The sequence below is a fragment of the Hippocampus bargibanti genome, linkage group LG12, assembly GCF_051943395.1.
Source record: "Hippocampus bargibanti isolate YZ-2025 linkage group LG12, ASM5194339v1, whole genome shotgun sequence".
In the NCBI taxonomy this organism is placed as follows: Eukaryota; Metazoa; Chordata; class Actinopteri; order Syngnathiformes; family Syngnathidae; genus Hippocampus; species Hippocampus bargibanti.
In genome coordinates, this window is record NC_142745.1 from 22,964,109 (window position 1) to 22,987,434 (window position 23,326).

The 23,326-nt window shown below is 41.1% G+C and overlaps 1 protein-coding gene across 5 annotated transcripts in view; it reads left to right on the forward strand.

Annotated features, from left to right (window-relative positions):
• Positions 1 to 1,063: 1,063 nt before the first annotated feature.
• zc3h11a (zinc finger CCCH-type containing 11A) overlaps positions 1,064 to 23,326 on the forward strand; it is a 29,656-nt gene continuing 7,393 nt past the window's right edge. The window contains exons 1-15 of one of the 5 annotated variants that reach the window (XM_089009549.1): positions 1,120 to 1,153; positions 1,579 to 1,607; positions 3,651 to 3,722; positions 5,295 to 5,434; positions 5,521 to 5,640; positions 6,491 to 6,614; positions 6,718 to 6,903; positions 11,536 to 11,589; positions 11,711 to 11,881; positions 14,695 to 14,772; positions 14,851 to 14,943; positions 15,042 to 15,101; positions 16,378 to 16,815; positions 18,439 to 18,497; positions 18,589 to 19,081. In XM_089009549.1, the coding sequence (XP_088865675.1) occupies positions 5,381 to 5,434; positions 5,521 to 5,640; positions 6,491 to 6,614; positions 6,718 to 6,903; positions 11,536 to 11,589; positions 11,711 to 11,881; positions 14,695 to 14,772; positions 14,851 to 14,943; positions 15,042 to 15,101; positions 16,378 to 16,815; positions 18,439 to 18,497; positions 18,589 to 19,081 (1,930 nt within the window). In that variant the 5' untranslated portion in view covers positions 1,120 to 1,153; positions 1,579 to 1,607; positions 3,651 to 3,722; positions 5,295 to 5,380. Of the gene's footprint in view, positions 3,723 to 5,294; positions 5,435 to 5,520; positions 5,641 to 6,490; positions 6,615 to 6,717; positions 6,904 to 11,535; positions 11,590 to 11,710; positions 11,882 to 14,694; positions 14,773 to 14,850; positions 14,944 to 15,041; positions 15,102 to 16,377; positions 16,816 to 18,438; positions 18,498 to 18,588; positions 19,082 to 23,326 lie in introns of those variants that run through there. The other 4 variants (XM_089009548.1, XM_089009551.1, XM_089009552.1 and 1 more) reach the window with 4 other exon arrangements.

Genomic DNA, 23,326 nt, shown 5'->3' on the forward strand with positions numbered 1-23,326 from the left:
AAAGCAAAACACAGGAGCTGCTGGAAAGGCAGCCACTCTTATATATATACAGTAAAGTCTCGTTATATCGATATTCAAGGGAGTCCGAAAAAATATCGATATAACCAGGACTATCGATATATCCGACCCTGTTTGCATGTAATTTTCTCCACGCATGCATAGAAATAGTATCGATATAACCGGGACTATCGATATATCCGATATCGATATAACGAGACTTTACTGTATATATATATAGGGCCTAAACTACCAGTAAGACTTTAGTTCGCTGACGAAGCCTCTTGGATAGGAGGCGAAACGTCCGACACCTTCAAAAAAGTACAGATGACGGCTGAAGAAACCTTCTCAACGATGTTATTGTTATTGTTATAGTTATTGTTTTTCTTCTTCTTCTTCTTATTGGATTGGATTGATTTGCCTTTATTAGTCTCGCAGTGGAGACATTTACATTTCACAGCAGCAAAGTTATGAAAGGAATGAAAGTAGAAAAATAAAATACAGGAGCTGCTGGAAAGGCAGCCACTCTTGCGGCACTGTTATTATTATTATTAATAATACTAATAATAATAGTAATGAAATAATAATAATAATAATAATAATAATAATAATAATAATAATAATAATAATAATAATAATAATAATAATAATAATAATATCATCCTCGATCACCCCACCGTCCTCAATTTCAAGCAACTGCGCCACATGCCTGTTATTACAAGTCCATATGAAATGAATGTAATTATTCCTACCCAACCTCAGTTGTGTACTACTAACATTCGGCGAGCCCAATTAAAAAGTTGCTCACCTTTGGAATCAAAGTTTAAATTTATCGGTGTGCAAGTCTGCTCCAAGCTAAGTTTGAAAGCAAACAAATAGCCGTCCATAGACGAGAAAGAGATCGTCTTACATCTCCTATCCCATTGATTGACTGAAAAGCACAAAATAAACGTTTAATCAAAACAGTAATAGCATGTTGCGCGTTTGTATTTTAAATAATACATTGCAGAAAAGAAACTTCCGTTTATCAAAAAATTTGAATAAAGTTAAAGGGGGAAAAAAACCACAGCCGCCATTTTGGCTGTGGTCGAACGGGGCAGTTCAGGATTGTACGACTGTACTTCCATCTCAAACCATTTTACAAATCAAGAAACTGGTAATTTTAGCGATTCTATTACTTAAAGTTAATAGCCGCATCTGTTTTATGACATATAGCTGGTGTTGGTTGGTGTAGTTTTATAATATATACATTCAATGGTAGTGGAATGGATCGAGAAATGTGCGATTCGGCCTTTGTTTACTAGCGCAAACAAAACAACATTTCGCAACGCTAAAGTTGAACTTTAAATAAGAACATATTTAAGAACTTTACATTTTCATTCTCAAGTTATTGGTATTGTGTCTAACTAGAAACAAGCGATTTAACTTTTTGATTAGATACGATTAGCATTGAGCTAACATTCGACGAACATTTGAGGAAACGCAAATTTTCCTCAACGCTCGGTTTCGTCGTTTTTTTACGTAAGTGTTATATGTATTCATTTTATTTGGATTTATTTTACAACATCGTGGCCGTTAAAGTCGCCATCTGGATTTAACCTAACAATTAGGTAAGAATCTTCCTTTGGTTAAACGTTCCCGGTTTCTCGTATGTTTCAAGAACTTCTCCGTTCCTTAACTGCCTTGTGGGTGCCTCATAGTTCTGGGACGTGATATGGGTTACGATATTTTACAAATGTCAAAGTATACAAAAAGGGCGACAAAGAGCATTGGTGAAATAACATGAATTAGGAAAATTGAGAAGTAAACCTTGGACATTGGTGGTGGTAAGTGATCATCATGAATCGCGGATTGAGAAGAATCAGGAACAAATGTGACTTGTAGTAGAGATGTGACAAAATGTGTCAATAATAATTCATCACCCATTTTCTAATACCATATTAAAGTGCATTTAAATAGCTTTAAAATAATATATAGATTATTGTTCTATGACAAATAATAAGGAAACAATGGAATTTTTAATTTTCGAAATATGAGGACGATTTTCTGCCTGTGATGACACAGTTAAAACAATGAAAAACTATGATCAAGTTCTTTATTACAGTTTAAACTATCATAACTTTTTTTTTAACTTTTGGCAGATCTTAACGAGTAAGGTACCATTGGAAAGCTTTTGAAATTCTAAACAAGAACAGAAAACACAAGAAAAGATTCAAAATATAAATGATCAAATATAAACGAGCAAATGCGGGCAGATTTTCTTCAGAAATCAAAAATGGCTGTCAATGAACACTAGGAAAGAAAATTGCGAGCTCTAGAAATATAGATGCTAATGTTTCTTTTTGCTTGAAACTTGGCAGTTATGGAGAAAAATATATATTTTACCACTTCTTTGAGTTATGAAAATACAACTTACTCACCTTTATAAACTGTAGTGTTAGCAAAAAGAGCATAAACTTCAATCCATGTTTCCCCCTTTCTCGTTGTCGTATTGGGAAATTTCAAGAACCAGCATGGAGGGAAACGTGTGTAATACGTCATCATAAGCTGCATAGCTTGGAAAATCCCACGAAAAACCATTACGTACTTCACAAAAATCCAATGATATACGACTGCGTGTTCACTGGACAGAAACAATAGCGGTAGCGTACCTAGTCCATGACAGCATTTTATCAAATGACTTTCTAGAGCGAGTTTTGGATTTGTGTATTCCAACCAAATGCCTGGTTTATGATGTTTTCTGATATGACAGTGCGGATGAAATTACTGTCCTCTCGGACCCAGCGTGCAAGGCACTTATAATGTGGCTAAAAAAGACGGACAAATGACAACAGACAATACATGTAAATTGTCAATGTAAAGTGAGGCCAACCAAAAAAGGTTGAAGTGAGTTTGTGCAGAAAAAAAGAACAAATAGAGTTCAGCATGATAGTACAGTGTGTAGCGTGTATCCAGAGTTTGGTGAGTGTGGCAGTGGGAAGTGGCAGGGGGAGCAGGGCTGGGAGGGAGTTGGCAGAAACTGTCCTTGAGCCTGCTGGTCTTGGCTCGGAGACTCCGCAGTCTCTTACCCGACAGCAGCAGGCTGAAGAGGCTGTGGGAGGGGTGGGATAGATTAAAAATGTCTCTGTCAATGATGTGCCCATTAGTCAAAATTCTCACACTTGTGTAATAATAACCCGCTCAGTCCTGTCGGAGTGTTTTTGATTGATTTTTTTAGGTGTAAATCCCATCCCTTGGTCCTTTGCTGTGATCCTTGGAAATGGAAAACATACCTTCCTTTGAGAATACTTGGGCCGAAGACTCCCCTCCCCTCCTCCCTCTTCATCCTAGTTCGATAATACCTGGCCCATTTACCCATCTTTGATCACGCAAACATGTTCCAAGTGTGCAAAATGTCAACCAGCCCAAGAAGAGTTGTTTTCACCATCCTTCCCAAGCTGCATCTTTGCCCTTTTTGCAAGCCCACTAAGATGCACTTTTTTATTGTTTATGTTGCACAAATTCTAAAACAAAAAACACAATTTGGAGAAAAAAAAGAAAAGATCATGAAAAGGACTTGAATCCACCATCAGTGTAGTTAAGCCAGCGATTAGTGCCCTGGGCGACCCAAGCCCCCATTTCACTCTTATCTGATGGATCAAGTGTTCCTCCAGGACTTCATACTGAATCAAGGACACCAATCATCAACCTACAAAAGAGGAAGACACTACCTGCGCCCACCTAAGGTAATTTATTATTATTATTATTATTATTATTATAGTTTGTACCAGATCAATTCAAGACAAACGAAAATGATGTTATTGGTGAATGTTTCATTCACTAAAAACAGCATTTTCGTTTGTCTTGAATTGATCTGGTACAAACGATAAAAATACTAATACATTTTATTTATAAGCGCCTTTCAAAACTCTCAAGGTCACTTTACAGTCACAGGATACGTTTTTCTGTGGGTGAGCAGCGGCAGCCACACGCGCCAGCGTTCACTCAACTCAGAAGTAATTCAATAGATAGAAAGCTTATCATGACAGTGATACCTTGGCTTATGAACTTAATTGGTTCCCAGACACAGTGTGTAAGGCGAAAAGTGTGTATCCCATAAATTAATTTCCCATAGGAAACCATTAAAATGAGAATAATCTGTTCCCAGGTCCCCATAAAACATTATTTTCTACTTTCTAATTTTCTAAGCCTTAAAACTAGACAAAATATACCTTATTTCTATGCACAATAAATGTGCTATGGTATTATAATTAAAGAAATAAACTGTACTGTACAATAAAGTCGTTTTATTGACCTTTGTGATGGTCGTTGATGGCTTGATGGAATGGCTAGCTTTTTGCATCAAGTGTCTCAAGGAGCTCTGGGTTGTACATCTTGGAAGTTGTGATATTGCAACAGCAGCAGATACAGGCAGACACACTAGAAACTATATTAATAGCTGTTTCCCTTGCTTGTATGTTCTCTTCAAATTGTACAGATGGCTTATTGTGTTGGTTATATGTGGAGCCTAATTGATGGTATATTTTAACCTTGCAGTCTACACTCTGCCTTTGAACTACAGTAAAGTCTCGTTATATCGATATGGGATATATCGATAGTCCCGGTTATATCGATACTATTTCTATGCACGCACGGAGAAAATTACATGCAAACAGGGTCGGATATATCGATAGTCCCGGTTATATCGATATTTTTTCGGACTCCCTTGAATATCGATATAACGAGACTTTACTGTATCTATAAAGTTGAAATAAGTCCAAATTTCACTGTTTTCTATCCATTTACTCGCCTTTCACTTGTTTTCTTCACTTTTTTTTCTTGTTTCAAGCTCTGTCGTCTGTCTTTCCTTATCTTACCCCCCCCCTGCTCACTGCTGCGTGTGTCTTGCTGTGTGTGTCCCCTCCCTCCTCTACCATGGATCTTGACCAATCAAGTGCGGATTTAACCAAAGACTGGGGGCGGGGAATAGAGGAGCTTGTTAGGAGCTCCAAGAACCGGCTCGTTCGCGAACGACACGTCACTCATTGTGGCGCTCCGTGTGTTTCCCGAAAAATAGTTCGTATACCAAGATTATATTCTTGCGAATTTAACGTTTGTAAGGTGGAAAGTTCGTTAACTAAAGCGTTCGTAAGCCAAGGTTCAATGTATTTAAAACTCATCTCAAAACTCACTTATACTCTTTGGTATTTGACTCAGCATGACGCGGAGCGCCATTCCCGAATTTGTTTGGGTTTTGATTTTTCTTGCTGGGTTGGTGACAAAGCGCTGGTCAGGCAATATTTTTCCCTTTTTTTCAGGGAGTCCTGTTGGCTTGGAAGAAGCAGCTACTGAGTCGGAAAGCCAGAGCCAGATTGGTGCCAATGAGAACATAACCAGCTTGACTATGGCTGACAATGGAGACGACTGCTACTTCTTTTACTATTCTACCTGCACAAAAGTAAACCATATTCACATTCAGTCTTCAGGTATACTGATATGATGACACTAAGGTCACATAACATTGTGTGTCGTTCATCCCGCAAGGGAGACGACTGCCCTTTCAGGCACTGCGAAGCAGCGATGGGCAACGAGACTGTCTGCAATCTCTGGCAGAAGGGACGTTGCTATCGGGAAGTCTGCATGTTTCGCCACATGGAGATCACAGTAAGAAGCACTTTCAAAACAATCACGTGACTAACACGGCCATGACGGCATATTTTGCATGTCTATGCAATACAGGTATCGAGTTGCGACCGGGTTCCGTTCCGACAAAACGGTCGTCAATCAAACGGTCGTAAGTCGAAAGCCATTCGAAATGGCTGACGTGACATTTACACGGCAGGATCGTCTACGATGTCAATCTGTTGTTTTGAAGCCACGTTTTCTATTGAATATCCATTGACGAAAAGAGATCGTCTCACATCTCCTGTCCCACATAAATCTGCTTCAACTCCAAGCCGCGACAGTTCCACATCCGCATCGGCGCTCTGTGCTGACGCTCCTTTCTTCTTATCGCGGGCTCCTCAAGCCACGCATCCATCCAGCCGCAGACTGTCCAACAGCACCGACCTTTCCTTTGAACAAAGCGGGGCTGTGAAGATGCTGCCCATTACAGGCGCAAAAAAACACAATGGCCCCTTTGGTGTCCAGCGAAGCCAGTCGAATGGCACCAACATTCCTCCCATTCAAAAACTGTGGTGGCATATCCATGCTGCCGAAAAGGCGCAACTGCTCAGCACAGTCTCCTCCTTGATGAATGTCGTGGCCAAAAATGCTGAAAAAACAATTCGTATCAATTCCACATGACGCACAACAGCACAAGGTGACAAAAGAAAACACAAAATAAGACAAAAACAACAAAAAACAGCAAGTCTCATGAGAGCACTTGCTGACGGCTGCCTACTCGGGCGCCATCTTGGACTCCTAACACAATAACAACACAACACAATAAGAATAGAATTATATCATACTTGTAATATTTTTTGTATGATGATAAACTCTCTTGTCAATCCAGAAAAAACGTAAGGAAATCCCATGTTATTGGGAGACCCACCCCGCCGGCTGCCAGAAACCACACTGTGCCTTTTTCCATGAAAAGCCACGGTACGTCGATGGAATTCTTATCCCACCGGACATAAGTGAGTGTTTTCCCCACATCATTTTGACATTTTGAAGTTGAAAAGCGTTTCATCCCCCATGTGTGAAGTTCACGTGAAATGATCAATAATAACCTGATCGCAGGTAAAATGGAGAATGAAGAAGAGCAGCCTGAAGAGCCACCACCCCCGCTGCCAACCGCTCCTCTCCCCACAGCGACTAATCCGCAGTTGAGAGGAGTCATGAAGACAGAAACCCAAGAACCAGTTCCAAGCCCGACCCATCCACCCGTGGTGATTAATCCAGCAGATGATGACGAGGATGAAGATGGTGAGTTTTTTTTACTTTCGTTTGAGTTCATTAAATCAACACAATAATATCAAACCTCAGAAGATGGAGGAGACTGATTCGCTGTGGCGACCCCTTGAAGGGAAAAGCCAAAAGGAAAAGAAGAAATCACTACGACAATATACAGTCATACCTCAGCTTCCGAACACTTTAGCTCACGAACTTTTCGCCTGACGAACATTAAATTCACGAGAATATAATCTTGGCATACAAACTAGTTTTTTGCAGCCGAACCAAACCACACAGGGCCACGGTGGCTGGCGGACTAGTATTTCACACCCCCTCTCTGAGTGCAGACGTGGTTTGTTATCGAGTGGAGTACTTTAATAATAATAATCATAATCATAATACATTTCATTTCTAAGCTCCTTTCAAAACTCTCAAGGTCACTTTACAGTCACAGGATAAGACACACGCGCCAGCTTTCACTCAACCCGGAAATAAATAGATAGAAAGCTAGCTAGGTAATAAATAGCCAGCGCGACAGCTAGAGATCTAGCTATATAACTAGTAGATAGCTATATAACTAGCCAGCCTGCCATTGAGCTAATAGATAGCAAATAGATAGCAAATAATTAGCCAGCTAAATGAACTCTAGCATAGTTTTTGGTGGAAGAACACCAAACCACACGGTCGAACAGCGCCACGGTGACTGGCGGACTAGTTTTCCACAACCCCTGTCTGAGTGCAGACGGGGTTTGTTATCAAGTGGAGTACTTTTGCTATTATGGGACTGAAAAATCCCACCACAGGCTAGTGTTAAGCCAAAGAGGACACAAAATAAAATGATGGTCGAGCAGAAGAAGGAGATCATTGAAAAATACGAATGAGTTGTGACTTAGCATCCCAGTGCCAATACGCTAAGTCAACCATTGCTAGGTGTGGCTACGGGTGTTTCTGTGTTGTCTACGCAACGGTCTCAGGCAATATAAGTGGTTGGAAAAACTTGTGTTGATTTGGATTAATGAAAAGCAGCAAGCGGGGGACAGTGTGAGTGAGGGTATTATCGCCAAGAAAGCATGGCCACTTCACTCGGATATCATCAAGAGGCAACTACATCAACGACCATCACCAAGGTCAATAAAACGACTTTATTAGACAGTACAGTTTAATGTAGCCACAAGGGGGCACACACCAGTGTCTTATTGTGCCGCCCCAAGCCCGGATAAATACAGAGGGTTGTGCCAGGAAGGGCATCCGACGTAAAAAAAATTGCCAACACAAATATGCGAATCAAACCTATGAATCCCATACCGGATCGGTCGAGGCCCGGGTTAACAACGGCCGCCATTCGTGCTGTTAACCTTCAGGGTGCCAGTGGAATATGGACTGCTGTTGGTCGAAGGAGGAGAGGATGGAGGTGTGCCCGCAGGAAAAGAGGGAAATGGAACGCCAACAGTATAGAACTAAGAGTCGGAACTTTGAATGTAGGAACAATGACAGGTAAAGGTAGAGAGCTGGTTGACATGATGCAGAGAAGGAAGGTAGACATACTGTGTGTCCAGGAGACCAGGTGGAAAGGGAGAAAGGCTAGAAGCTTAGGGTCAGGGTTTAAGTTGTTCTATCATGGTCAAGACAGAAAGAGAAATTGAGTTGGGGTTATCTTTAAAGTGGAGTTTGTTAGGAATGTCTTAGAAGTAAAAAGAGTATCAGATAGAATGATGAGTCTGAAGCTACAAAATTGAAGGCGTGATGTTCAATGTTGTTTGTGGGTATGCCCCACAAATAGGATGTGAGCTGGCGGAGAAGGAGACATTTTGGTTGGACTTTGATGAAGTCATACAGAACATCTCGAGAAGTGAGAGGGTTGTAATTGGTGGAGACTTCAATGGACATGTTGGCGCAGGAAACAAAGATGATGAGAAGATGATGGGCAGGTTTGGACTCTAGATGAAGAACGCTGAAGGACAGATGGTGGTTGACTTTGCTAAGAGAATGGGAATGGCTATTGTGAATCTTTCTTTCAGAAGAGACAGGAACATAGGGTGACCTATAAGAGTGGAAGCAGGAGTAAACAGGTAGACTACATTTTGTGTCAACGCCGCCATCTAAAGGAAATCAGTGACTGCAAATTAGTGGTTGGTGAGAGTGTAGCCAGACAGCATAGGTTGCTGGTGTGTAGGATGACGCTGGCAGTGAGGAAGATGAAGAAACCAAAGGCTGAAGTGAGGACAAAATGGTGGAAGTTGAAAAAGGAAGAGTGTTGCATGACATTTAGGAAGGAGGTAAGACAAGCACTGGGTGGGCAAGAGGTCCTTCCAGATGACTGGCAAACTACAGCAAACATAATCAGAGACACAGGTCGGAAAGTACTTGGTGTATCGAGTGGAAGAAAGGTAGATAAGGAGACTTGGTGGTGGAATGGGGAGGTGCAGAAGTGTATACAGAGAAAGGTTAGCAAAGAAGAAGTGGGACACTGAGAGGACTGACGAGAGTAGACTGCAGTACAACGAGATGCAGCGCACGGATAACTCTTTCCTCCCTCGCAGGCATTTTGCATTTCTTCCCCCACAGCCTACAGTGCCTGCAGCCTAGCTTTGTAGTATGGTCCCTGAGTGGCTTCAGCGGGAAATTCATAACTAACGTGTATTCAAATAAACTGTTATAACTTTTGTTAAATTTGTTGTTCAATCTTTGTGAAACGTTCAGTACACTTTCATAACATGTAATAGAATAAGATAACATTTTTTTGTGAAATTGATTGAAGTTTTAGAAAATTATTGCAATGTTAATGAATATTTTTTTTCCAAATCCTGCAAATTACAACAAAATACATTCACAACAAGTCACATATGCATGAAATAAACCTAGAATGCATTTACAATAATTCAGGATGTTTTTATTTGTAGTATGGTTTAAAACATGGAATGCATAGGTTCACCTTGCATTGCTCCCAGCCTGTTCTTGGCTCGAGACGAATTTTCTTCTTTGCACACTCTTTACATGTTCTCTTTTTATCCAATTCTACTGGCCAATGAAGGAGGGGAGCAGTGTCATTCTCCTTCATGCATTCTCTTTTTCTTTTCCTTCTGTAATTGCCAAACAAATGATGAGCTAAGTTTGTCTTGAATTCTAACTGAGTCTTTTTCGGAGGCGACCTGTTCTGGTTTTCACTTGATGGTTTGGAGAGAGTTTCATCAGTATAAATCCATTGCAAATACAAATATCCACTAGAAACCAGAACAGTGATTTGAGTTGATCAGCCTGAAAGTATGTGAATGGTGATAGAAGTTCATCAATGCAACCGTCACGACTCTGTCAGATGCCAAAATGTCTTCATCAACATGGTCATCTATTTCATTCTCATCAGGATCTGGAAAGGTATAAAGTACATGGATATTTTAGAAAAAAAAAACATATGGACCTCCGTCAATAATCACATTGAGAATGCAAAGCCAAGAGGTACTGCTATTAGTGGAAAACGCACCATTCACTTACAATTATTCGCATTGCGTACCAAGTCAGGATCAACAATATCATCATAAAAATAGCGTTAGCGTTAGAATGTTCGGAATTCGGGACACTCCTTACTTTTAATATTTCTCGGTAAATAAACAAGTTAGCGTTAGTTTATGCATTTCAGTATCAAGGTAAACCTCTTCTGAATAGCTCATAAAATCGTCACAACATATACTTACGTGGTATTTCATCCATGACAAAAAATAGAAGGCGCTTTGAAGATGGGGAAGAGCACGTTGTGTTGCGCATGAAGGAGATGATTTCACCGACGCTCTTAAAGGCAAAGCTGCATATAACCTGTTTTAAAGGGACATGTAACTTGTGCCGTATCAGTTTCAATCGGCACTTGAACTGCGACCTTTCATTTTCTCGATCTATAAGCACAACCATCCGTGAAGGGCTAACATCTATTCACAGCCCGCCTGTAGTCGGCATCCGGCATTATTTATTATCGGTTCAGCCCGACTAGAGGCGTGACTCGGGATGCACGAAAGTAAAAACACAACAACTGTAGTCGATTGCCGGGAGGAATGAGTTAAAGTAAAGGTGGCAAAGGCCAAACAAGAGGCCTATGATGACTTGTATGCTCGACTGGACAGCAAGGAAGGCGAGACTGATCTTTACAGGCTGGCGAGACAAAGATGGTAAGGACCTGCAGCAGGTTCGGGTGATTAAGGATAGAGATGGCAATGTATTAATTAACAGGTGCCAGTAGTGTGATGGCAAGATGGAAAGAGTACTTTGAAGAATTGATGAATGAGGAAAATGAGAAGGAACAAAGAGTAGAAGACGTGACTGTTGTGGACCTAGGCGTAGCAAACATTAGCAAGGATGAAGTGAGGTGGGCACTGAATAGGATGAAGGGGGGAAAAGGCACTCGGGCCTGATGATTTACCAATCGAGGTATGGAAGTGTCTTGGAGAGGTGTCGGTGGTGTTCCTGACTGGGTTATTCAATAAGATCTAAGATGGTGAACAGATGCCTGAACAGATTATTCTCTTTTTAATGGTTTCTTATGGGAAATAAATGTTTGGAAGATGAACTTTTCACCTTTCTCACGCTTTCTGGGAACCAGTTAAGTTCATAAGCCGAATCACTGAATTTGCTTATGCAGCTTGTATAATGCTTATAACATTTTTTTATTTTTCCTTCCAGACCAATTCTCCGAGGAAGGAGACGGACCCTCCCCAAGAAAAAGATGCAAGCCTGGTGAGTTCAACAAGGCGGCACAAAGGAAAAAACAAATCCGAAATATTCTCAACTTTAGATAGGCACAAATTGAAAATATTTGTATTGTATATTTGTACAAATTGAAAGTATTTGTCGACAGATGAATCGCACAACTTTGGAGTGAGCACCCTGGAGGAGATCCGCCTCAGGAGGGCCCTCAAGGCAGGCATGAATAGAACTCTTCCAAACCAGACTGCAAATAGTTCTGTCAATGGAGAGAAAGAAAACATCATTTCAGCCATTTGGCCACCTTTCAATGCATCCCATGAAGGTAACAATATGTGATGGCTATGTGTCATTCAAAAAGGAAAAAAAAAAAAATTGATCGCTAGATTAGTGTCATTTACAGTGGAACAATTTGGTTTCATTGGATGCACTCATCTTTGAAATAAAAAAATAACAACTCATTCACTGCCAGACGACGTGCAAAAATGTGACCACTCCAGTGCCAGGATTTTTGTCACTGTCAAATGGACCCACTCTCAAATGGACGCACAAAATATTGCGTTTTAGGACTACATCAACATTCAATGCAACGCCGACCTGCTATTTAGCTGGCTAGCTGTTGGCTATCTAGCTGGCTAGCTGTTAGCTATATAGCTGGCTAGCTGTTAGCTATCTAGCTGGCTATATGTGGTGTTCGTCCTCTTTGACAAGAGATGACCATCTTCACTATGATTATGTACAAGGGGGGTGGTGAAGATGACTTGCGCGTGAGTGAAGGAGAGTTGCGCAATGTCGTCTGCCTCTGCTGGCTATATATTAGCTTTCTAGCTATCTATTAGCTGGCTATCTATTAGCTACCTATCTATTAGCTTGTTAGATGGCTCTCTGGATAGCTATCTATTGATACAGTGAGACCTCAACTTACAAACACCTTATCTTACAAACTTTTCGTCTTACAAACGTCAAATTTATGAAAATTAAACCTTATAATAAGCACTATTTTCATAATACACACCCACCACGGCTGACGGAGTGATCTTCGGCGGAAGCACACGACTGAACAGCACCAGAGGTTAAGTTACCAACAGTCCTTATGGAAGGTGACTCTCCTTCCATAAGCCATCAACGACCATCAAAAAGGTCAATAAAACTTTATTTTACAGCGCAGTTTATTTCTTTAATTACAGTCCTCATGTAATGCGCCTCTCCTTCCAAACAGCAATTCCTTTTGACCTTCGACCTCCAACACCATTTCATCAAGCCATCAATGACCATCACAAATGTAAATAAAGTGACTTTATTATACTGTGCAGTGGATTTCTTTCATTACAATACAATAACACATTTATTATACATAGAATAAGGTATGTTGTGTGTAGTTTTAAGGCTTATTTAGTTGAAAAGTATATTTTATGGAAACCCGTGAACGGATTATTCCCATTTTAATGGTTTTCTATGGGAATGTTTTTTTCGAGATACACACTTTTCGCCTTACACACTCTGTCTGGGAACCAATTAAGTTCGTAAGTTGAGGTCTCACTGTATTTAGATGGCTATCTGGCTGGCTACCTAGCAAGCTATCTATTTGCTATCTCTTAGCTATCTAGCTAGCCATCTAGCTATCTGGCTTGCTATCTGGCGATCTAGCTGGCTAGCTGTTGGCTATCTAGCTGGCTAGCTATTATCTATCTGTCTGGCTATCTATTAGCTGCTGGCTATCTATTAGCTCGCTATCAATCTATCTATTTGCTAGTTAGCTGGCTGGCTAGCTATCTTTCTATCTGAGTCATTTCGGGTTAAATGAACGTCGGCGCGTGTGGCTGCTGCTGCTCACCCTCAGAAAAACGTATCCTGTGACTGTAAAGTGACCCTGAAAGTTTTGAAAGGCGCTGATAAATGAAATGTATTATTATTATTATTATTAAATAGAAGAATTCTTAGACAATTTTCTGTGTAGCTCCATCTCTTGTTTCTATTTATAATTGTATTGTATTTATTGTATTCTATTTATAATTGTATTTTATTATTGCATCTATGCTTGTCTGTGACTGTAAAGTGTCATTGAAAGCTTTGAAAGGCGCTTGAAACAGTTTATTTCTTTCATTATAATCCAATAGCACGTTTATTATACACAAAATAAGGTATATTTTGTGTAGTTTTCAGGCTTATTTAGTCGAAAATTATGTTTTATGGGGACCACGAATACTGATTATTCTCGTTTTTATTTGTTCCTTATGGGAAATAAATGGCAGATGAACTTTTCGCCTGGCTCACACTTTCTGGGAACCAATTAAGTTCGTAAACTGAGGTATCACTGTAGTTTCCTTTTCGGACTCGAAAGTGTCCTTGAGAGCTTTGAAAGGCGCTTAAAATGTAATGTATTATTATTATTATTATTATTATTGTTATTACCCAATAACGTCTTCTTTTCATCAGACAAAACAAGTTAATTCCTAAATTATATGGGTCTGGAGTTATATGAGCTTGAAATGGGGGCTGTTTTCCAAAATACAATGCTATACATCCATATTGGTTTATATAGCACTTTAACAACAGCTGAAGTACAGACATGAAAAAAATGGAAATGCTGCCCCCTAGTGGAAAGGAAAAAAACATTGCTAGAGGTCTGAGCAGCGCTTTATCGGTACCCAAGCATGAAAAAACAAATTTGGGAATAGCGCTCCACGTCATACTTTCAATTCATAAATGAATTCGGAAATGACTGTGAATGAGTTCATCTTCTTCGTCTTCTTTGTCTTCTTAATCTTCATCTTTTTCTTCTTTTTCTTCTTTTTCTTCTTCTTCTTCTTTTTCTTTTTTCTTTTTTTCTTCTTCTTCTTCATCTTCATCTTCATCTTCATCTTCTTCTTCATCTTCATCTTTTGAGGTCTCAGCAGCGCTTAATCTTTACCCAAGCATGAAAAAAAACTGGGAATTGCGCTCTACGTCACATTTTCAATTCCCGAATAAATTCATCAATGGCAGTGAATGAGTTTGAAAAAATTAGAAAAAAATATTAGATTGGGAGGTAAATATAATTTACAGTGGAACAATTTGGTTTAATTGTCAGTGACAAGCTACGTGGTAAAATAGAAACCCAGTTGCACCAATGACTTATTTTCATGTTCTCAATTCCAGGCAATACTCTTTTTCAAGAAACTTTCCGATCAAATGTGAGCGTCGCTGATCGGCTTGAGAGACATCGGGGCAACACCTGTAAGTTTGTAATTTTGTGACATCATTATACTCATGCAAATCTAATGAGCTCTCACAAATAACTTGTCTCATGTGTAGGTACGAAATATGGGGAGGTTGTTCCTATGACCAACAGCCTGGCGAAGCGTTTAGGCAGATTTGTGACAGAACAACAAGCACCCTCTCATAAAGGTAAGTCACGGCAATTTCAAGTCTGTCCTCAACAAACTTCCTTGTGTAATCTTCCCCTTTTTGTGGATTGACTATGCTGTCTTTTTGCTTGATGATAGGGCTTAAGACAATTAAGGAAAGGCTGACATTGCCTGCTTCTGTTGCAGTCAATCAAGCAGGTAAAAAATCATCTGTTATGTACTCACAGATTCCATCAACCACAAATGTCTTTCTTCTGCGCCCTTTGTATTTCCTTCTAAGATCATGCAGCCCCAAGTACAATTTGGGTGCAACTTCACACTGGATTAAAGAAAAGCAACTTCAGTGATACCTCAGTTTACGAATTTAATTGGTTACCAGAAACTGTGTGTAAGGCGAAAAGTTTGTCTGCCAAGCCTTTATTTCCCATAATAATAATAATAACAGCAACAACAACAACAATAACAACAATAATAACAACAATAACAACATTAACAACAATAATAACAACAATAACAATAATAATAATAATAATAAGAAACCATTACAATGAGAATAATCCGTTCCCAGGTCCCCATAAACCATAATTTTTTTACAATGCTGAAAATTAGCACTTAATGTTCCTGAAAATATATTGGGACAAGAAAACATAGAAAGATATTTAGAAGTAAAAATGGTAAATTAGTGCTTCAAACAAGCTGTGAAATAGTGTACGTACTGGTACTGGGATGCCAAGTCACACAAACCCACATTTCTTTTGTGTTTTTCAATGATCTGCTCGACCACCATTTTCTTTAGTGTCCTTTTCGGCTTACCACTATCCTGGTGGGGTCTTTTTCAGTCCCATAAATAGCAAAAAATACCTCGCTTGATCACAACCCACATCTACACTCAAAGAAAGGGGGTGTGGAAAACTAGTCCGCCAGCCACCGTGGCGCTGTGTGGTTTGGTTCGTCCACCGAAAACTAGTTTGTATGCCAAGGTTATATTCTCGCAAATGTAATACAGTAAAGTCTCGTTATATCGATATTCAAGGGAGTCCGAAAAAATATCGATATAACCGGGACTATCGATATATCCGACCCTGTTTGCATGTAATTTTCTCCGTGCGTGCATAGAAATATTATCGATATATCCGATATCGATATAACTAGACTTTACTGTATTTGTAAGGGGAAGTTGGTGCTCTAAAGCGTTCGTAAGCCGAGGTATCACTGTATTTGACTTTTTTCCCACTTCCACGTCGTTCTGATTGAGCTGTGCTGGATTACCTGCCATCCGTGACTTCAAATCCGAATTCGAAAGTGGATCAATAAAGCCCTGTGTTGGTCGGCAGACATGGCGATATGGTATACGTTGTGGTCTTGCAGTCATCTTTGAGGGGTGTGAACTTTGAGGCCTTTATATTGATACGGTTGCTGACCCCTGAAAGCCAAATCTTCACTAATTCTTCATTGTATTTGTTTTTGTCAACAGCAGATGGCAGCGCCGGGTCAAACAGTGCACCCGAACAAATTCGCATCAAAACGCTGGAGGAAATCCGAATGGAAAAAGCGGCCAAGTCTCGTAGTCTTCTTCCTATGAAGACAGAAAACACTACAACAAATATGGCCGCCACACACACAGCCAAGCCTCCAAAGCGAACACGTTATACCAACGATCACGCGAATGACCCCCACAATGAAACATTCCACTCCAAGAAAAGAAAAGAGGAGCAGCAGGAGCAGAACCTCAAAGTCCCAGATGCAGTGGTGCCATTCCCTGATTCCCCAAACTCAGGGGAGGTTCGAGTGAAGACCTTGGAGGAAATCCTCAAGGAGAAAGCAGCCCGAATTCAAGTCAAAAGTCCAAACACGGAAGAGAACGTTGCCAAGAAGCCACCATTGCAGCAAAGTGACAAAGTCATCTCTCAGGGTAAGACATTTTACAAGAAACGCATGTCATCGGGGACATTTTTTAAAGAACAACCGAACACATCAGAAAAACCTTTGAGAGTTATGAAAGATACAAAAATGACGCTTATCGAAATGAAATGTATTTGCGTGACGTCACACCAGGATAGAAAAATGTATCCTGTGACGGTAAAGTGACTTTGAGAGTTTTGAAAGGCGCTTATAAATGAAATGTATTTATATTATTATTATTATTATTATTATTATTATTATGAATTGGTTCCCAGAAAGTGTGTGTAAGGCAAAAAGTGTATTCCAAACATTAATTTTCCCATATGAAACCATTAAAATGAGAATAATCCATTCCCAGGTCACCATAAAACATCATTTGGCCATGTGGTTTGGTGTTCTTTCGCCGAAAACTAGTCCACCAGCCATTGTGGCGCTCTGTGTTTCCCGAAAAATAGTTTGTATGCCAAGATTATATTCTCGCGAATTTAGGTGAAAAGTTTGTTAGCTAAAGCGTTCGTAAGCCGAGGTATCACTGTATTTTAATAATATATATATATAATATATATTATTATATATACAGTAAAGTCTCGTTATATCGATATCGGATTTATCGATAGTCCCGGTTATATCGATACTATTTCTATGCACGCACGGAGAAAATTACATGCAAACAGGGTCGGATATATCGATAGTCCCGGTTATATCGATATTTTTTCGGACTCCCTTGAATATCGATATAACGAGACTTTACTGTAATATATAATATATCCGACTGGCTGGCTATCTATTAGCTAGCTGTCTGGTTGGCTGGCTATCTATTGGCTATCTATTGGCTGGCTACCTGGCTGGCTGTCTATCTATTTGCTATTTATCCGGCTAGCTGGTTATCTGTTAGATAGCTATTGGCTAGCAAGTTATCTGGCTATATAATGGCTATTTGTTAGCTATCTGGCTGGCTAGCTATCTACTGGCTATCTGTCCGGATAGCTTGCTATCTGTTGGCTATCTGTTAGCTATCTGGCTTGCTAACTAGGTGGTTATCTATTAGCTGTCTGGCTGGCTGGCTAGCTATCTACCTAACTATGAGCTATCTATTAGCTAGCTAGCTAGCTTTCTATCTGAGTTACTTCCGGGTTGAGTGAGTGACTGGCGCATGTGGCTGCCGCTGCTCACCCACAGAAAAACTTCTCCCGTTACTGCAAAGTGGCCTTGAGAGTTTTGAAAGGCGCTTAGAAATCAAATGTATTTTGAACAAATTGCTTTTCGAACAGCCTTCTGGAACGGATTATGGTTAAAAACTGAGGTGTGACGATAGCGAGGGAACTGTCATTTAGCTCAGGCCCGATTGCTTTTAATCATTTTTGTAAATACATTGGAATTATTTTGAGGTTGTGGATTCAATCCCCATTCAGGCCTGCCTGTGTGGAGTTTGCATGTTCTCCTCGGGCCTGTGTGACTTCCTGGTTTCCTTCCATATTAAAAAAAAAACGTTCAGGATGTCCCCGCCTACTGCCCGAATAAAGCTGACATAGGCTGCAGCCCCCCCCCCCCCCCACCCACGCCCTCAGTGAGGCTAAAGCGGTCCAGAAAAATGAATGAATGAATAACAAAGCATATTTGTGTAATTCTGCAGGAGATATATCGAAAGAGAAGAACGTTGAGGTGACGAAAAGGACGTGGAAATCTCCTGAGGTTGGAATTTTGACCGTCAATATTGTTGTGTTTATTGTTGATTGATTGATTAAAATTCTTTTGTAACTGTCATTTTGGCACGCCATTCCAGACCACCTCCACCATTGTCCAAGTCAAAACATTTGAGGAGATTATGCGGGAAAAACATCGCCGCAAACAGGAAATGGTCGCTCAAGCTTCCATCAGCCAGCAGGCCTCCGATGCACCATCTTCACCCAAACCTTTTGTTCGTAGTCCACCAAAGAAGATTCTTCAACCTCCAGAGTCATCAACGCCGATCGGGAGCATTCCAGATACTAGCAATGCCAAAAACGTGGTTGTTCGCAAGCTGAAAACGGTCAAATCGCCTCCAAACATCTCGCCTCCGGCCCCCATCGCAGATGCGAACTCGTTTCTACCGACAAGTTCAACCCGGTCGCAGGAAGACACGCTCTTACTAAGTCCGGACAGCTCCACCAAGATCCAGTGGAAAACCACAAAAAGCTCGATTTCACCACTTTCAGCCAAGCAGACGACTCCAGAGAGACTCTTTGCAACTGTCCAGAGTCCAACCACAGATGGAACTCATACCACAGACAGAAAAGGTACATTGCACTTGCACTGATCATGATTGACGTTGATTATCCGTTTAAGTCGTTAGAGAAACACGGACCTGTTTTAATAATAATAATAATGATAATAATAATAATAATAATAATAATAATAATTAATAATAATTACATTTCATTTCTAAGCGCCTTTCAAAACTCAAGTTCACGTTTCAGTCACAGGATCAGTTATTCTGTGGGTGAGCAGCGGCAGCAACACGCGCCAGCGTTCAGTCAACCCAGAAGTAAATCGATAGAAAGCTAGGTAGCTAATAGATAGACGGCTAGACAACTAGCTATATAACTGGCTCCATCCGCAGAAAAAATATCCAGTTACTGTAAAGTGTCCTTGAGAGTTTTGAAAGGCGCTTAGAAATGACATGTATTATTATTATAACTAATAGATAGCCAGCCAGATAGCTAGCCAGCCGGCCAGTTAGCTAATAGATAGCTAATAGATAGCCAGCTAGACAACTAGCTATATAACTAATAAATAGCCAGCCAGATAGCTAGCCAGATAGCCAGTCAGCTAACAGATAGCAAATAGAAAGCTAATAGATAGCCAGCTAGACAACAAGCTATATAATAATAATAATAATACATTTAATTTCAAGCGCCTTTCAAAACACCCAAGGACACTTTACAATAAAAACAATAAAACAAAGCACATAACAATAAAACCATAAGTAAAATGATAAATAATAAATTAGCAGAATGAACTAGACATTGAAAGCAATTTTAAACAGATGGGTTTTGAGGTGGGACTTGAAAATAGGGAGGGAGTCAATATTACGGATGTTGGGTGGAAGTGAATTCCAGAGTTTAGGAGCAGAGCGGCTGAAAGCTCTGCATCCCATCGTGGTGAGACGGGCACAGGGCACATAGAGGTGAAGGGCGGATGAGGATCTGAGGGACCGAGAGGGAACGGAGATTTGAAGCAAGTCAGAAAGATAGGGAGGGGCAAGGTTATGGATGGCTTTGAATGTAAACAGAAGTACAGTAAAGTCTCGTTATATCGATATCGGATATATCGATAGTCCCGGTTATATCGATACTATTTCTATGCACGCACGGAGAAAATTACATGCAAACAGGGTCGGATATATCGATGGTCCCGGTTATATCGATATTTTTTCGGACTCCCTTGAATATCGATATAACGAGACTTTACTGTATTTTGAATTCGATTCGATGTTTAACAGGGATCCAGTGGAGTTGGAGTACAGGGGTGATGTAGTGAAAAGGAGGGTGTTCTAGTGATGATCCGGGCTGAAGAATTTTGGACGAGTTGGAGTTTATGGAGAAATTTCTGATTGACACAGAAGAGAAGTGAGTTACAATAATCGATGCGGGAGGTGACGAGACCGTGGATAAGGATAGCAGCGGAGTGAGGGGTGAGCGAGGGACGGAGACTGTTAATATTACGGAGGTGGAAATAAGCAGACCGAGTTGTTATTTATATGGAAGTGAAAAGATACTGAGCTATCGAGGATAACACCCAGGCTCTTGACCTGAGGGGAGGGGGACACGGTTGAACTGTCAATGGTGAGAGAGAAACTGTTAGTTTTGTGGAGGATGGATTTGGTACCGACAAGGAGAAGTTCAGTTTTTTTTCACCGTTAAGCTTGAGAAAGTTATGGGAAAGCCAGGATTTAATTTCTGAGAGGCAAAGTGACAGGGATGAAGGTGGCGTTTGGTTTGCTGGAGAGGTAGAGTTGGGTGTCATCCGCGAAGCAGTGAAAGTGAATGCCAAACTTATGGAAAATATTGCCAAGAGGAAGTAGGTAGATAATAAAGAGAAGGGGCCCCAGGACAGACCCTTGAGGCACACCAGAGGACACAGGAGAGGACAGTGAGGTGAACGAGTTGATTTGGATGAAATTGTGAGCGATCAGAGAGATAGGAATGAAACCAGCGAAGTGGGGTGTGCGTGATGCCTCGGGTGGAAAGTCTGTCGAGCAGGATAGGGTGGGAAATGGTGTCAAAAGATGAGGTCAGGTCGAGAAGGATGAGGATGGAGAGTGAACCGGCATCGGCTGCCATGAAAAGATCATTCGTGATTTTTATGAGAGCCGATTCAGTACTGTGGCGGGGGCGGAAACCGGCCTGGAATTGTTCGTAGAGGTTATTGTGAGTGAGGTGAGAGTAAAGCTGGGACGCAACTGTCTTTTCAAGGATTTTGGCGATGAATGGAAGGTGGGAAATTGGATGTAAGTTATTGAAATCGTTTGGATCTGAGCCAAGTGTTTTCAGGATTGGAGTAACAGCTGCAGTTTTGAGTGGGATAGGAACAATTCCAGTTGATAATGAGGAATGAATAATGATTGAAATAAATGGGAGAAGAGAGGGTAGGCAGGACTTGATAAGGATAGTAGGGAGTGGGTCGAGTTGACAGGAGGAATTCTTGGATTTGGTTATAATGTCTGAGATTATAGAGGGATGGGGGAGTTCAAATGCGGAAAGTAGTTGGGAAGGAGTAGATAGGAGGTTGTATGATTTTGTGATAGAGGGTAAAGAGGACCCGTGAGTTTCCAGGATTAGAGTCAATGAGTCCAGAGTAATATTGCGATTTTGCGCGTGAGATTGAGTCGTTGTAATGGGTGAGGTGAGCTGTTTACATGTCCTTGTGAGTAGTGAGACCGGTCTTCCTGTAAAGTCTTTCCAGTTGGCGAGTTTTTGTCTTGATGGAGCGGAGATGGGCGGTGAACCAGGGGGCGGACCGGGTAAATTGGACAGACCGGGATTTTACAGGAGTTGAGGGTGTTCGTGAGGTCCGCGTTGTACCGGGAAACAAGTTCATCAGGGGATCAGTTGTAGTCCGGAGTCAGGGTGGCAATCATCTCAGCGAGGGTGGCAACGTTGATGTCCTTGATGTTGCGATATGTTGACATGGGGTGGTTTGGGGAGAGAGAGTGATGGAAACATTGAATGAAACCAGGAAATGGTCTGTTATAGGAAGTTCATTTGCTGTGCAATTCTTTGTGATAAGGCCAGACATGCAAATGAGGTCCAGGGTGTGGCCTTTTATGTGGGTGGGAAAGTCAGAGAATTGATGGAGACCAAAGCTGTCAAGTGAGGGTGAAGTCTTTAGTGAGGGGAAGAGTGTAATTGTCCATGTGAATGTTGAAGTCCCCGAGAATAATTACATTTGGTGACAGGGTGGAGAGGTGTGTGTGTGAGGACATCAGAGAATTCTTTTAAAAAGTCACAATGTGGTTTTGGTGCATGGTATACAGTGGCTATGATAGTGGGAGAGGGTCTGGAAATTTTACATGCAACACATTCGAATGATAGGGTTTCCTGGAGTGAAAGTTGGAGGATTTTCCAGTTCTTGCGGTAAATTATCGCGAGACCACCTCCGCGGCCTGAGAGGCGGGGCTTAGAAATGTAAACAAAGCCTGGCGGAGTCGCGTCATTGAGCTCGGAGAAGTCTCCCGCCATTTGCCAGGTCTCATTTATACAGAAAAAGTCAATCTTACGGTCGATTAGGATGTCCTGGATAAGAAACCCCTTTCCCGTAAGCGAGCGGACTTTGAGGAGGCCGAAGTTGACGCTGGTGGCGTCCCCACTACGAGGCGCATTAGCCGACCTAGCCAGGCCGGCTAACATACTGTGATCGACGGAGCGGCTGCTCCTTTTATGCGGCTGGTGGACGGATGACCACAGGGAGGTGATATCCTTGGAGCCATCGAGGTGAAAGCCTCGACGTGATCCGCGGTGGATATACCTCCGGAAAGGGCGACGAGCGATTTCCGGGAACCGGAGAATCGCTAGTGGCACGCTCGTCCATTGGGAGCGGAACTTCAGCAGCTCCGGCGCCAAGTACTGTAATATGAATAATAAATAGCCAGGCAGATAGCTTGCTAGCCGGCCAGTTAGCTAATAGATAGCAAATAGAAAACTAATAGACAGCTAGACAATAGTAATAATACATTTCATTTTTAAGCGCCTTTCAAAACTTTCAAGGTCAAAGTCAAAGTCAGCTTTATTGTCAAATATGATAATATGCATGACATACAGCACAGATGAAATTACTGTGTACTCTCGGACCCAGCATGCAAGGCACTTATAATGACTTTAACAAACATAATAAACATGAAAATGCCAATTTGCCGGGAGAGGGGAGCCACTGCGTGTTCACGCGCCGCCATCTTGGGGAAAAAATAAATAATAAATAAATAACAAATATGACAACACAAAGACACAGTCATTCATTCTTCAGGCCTTGCTGTACCCTCTTTG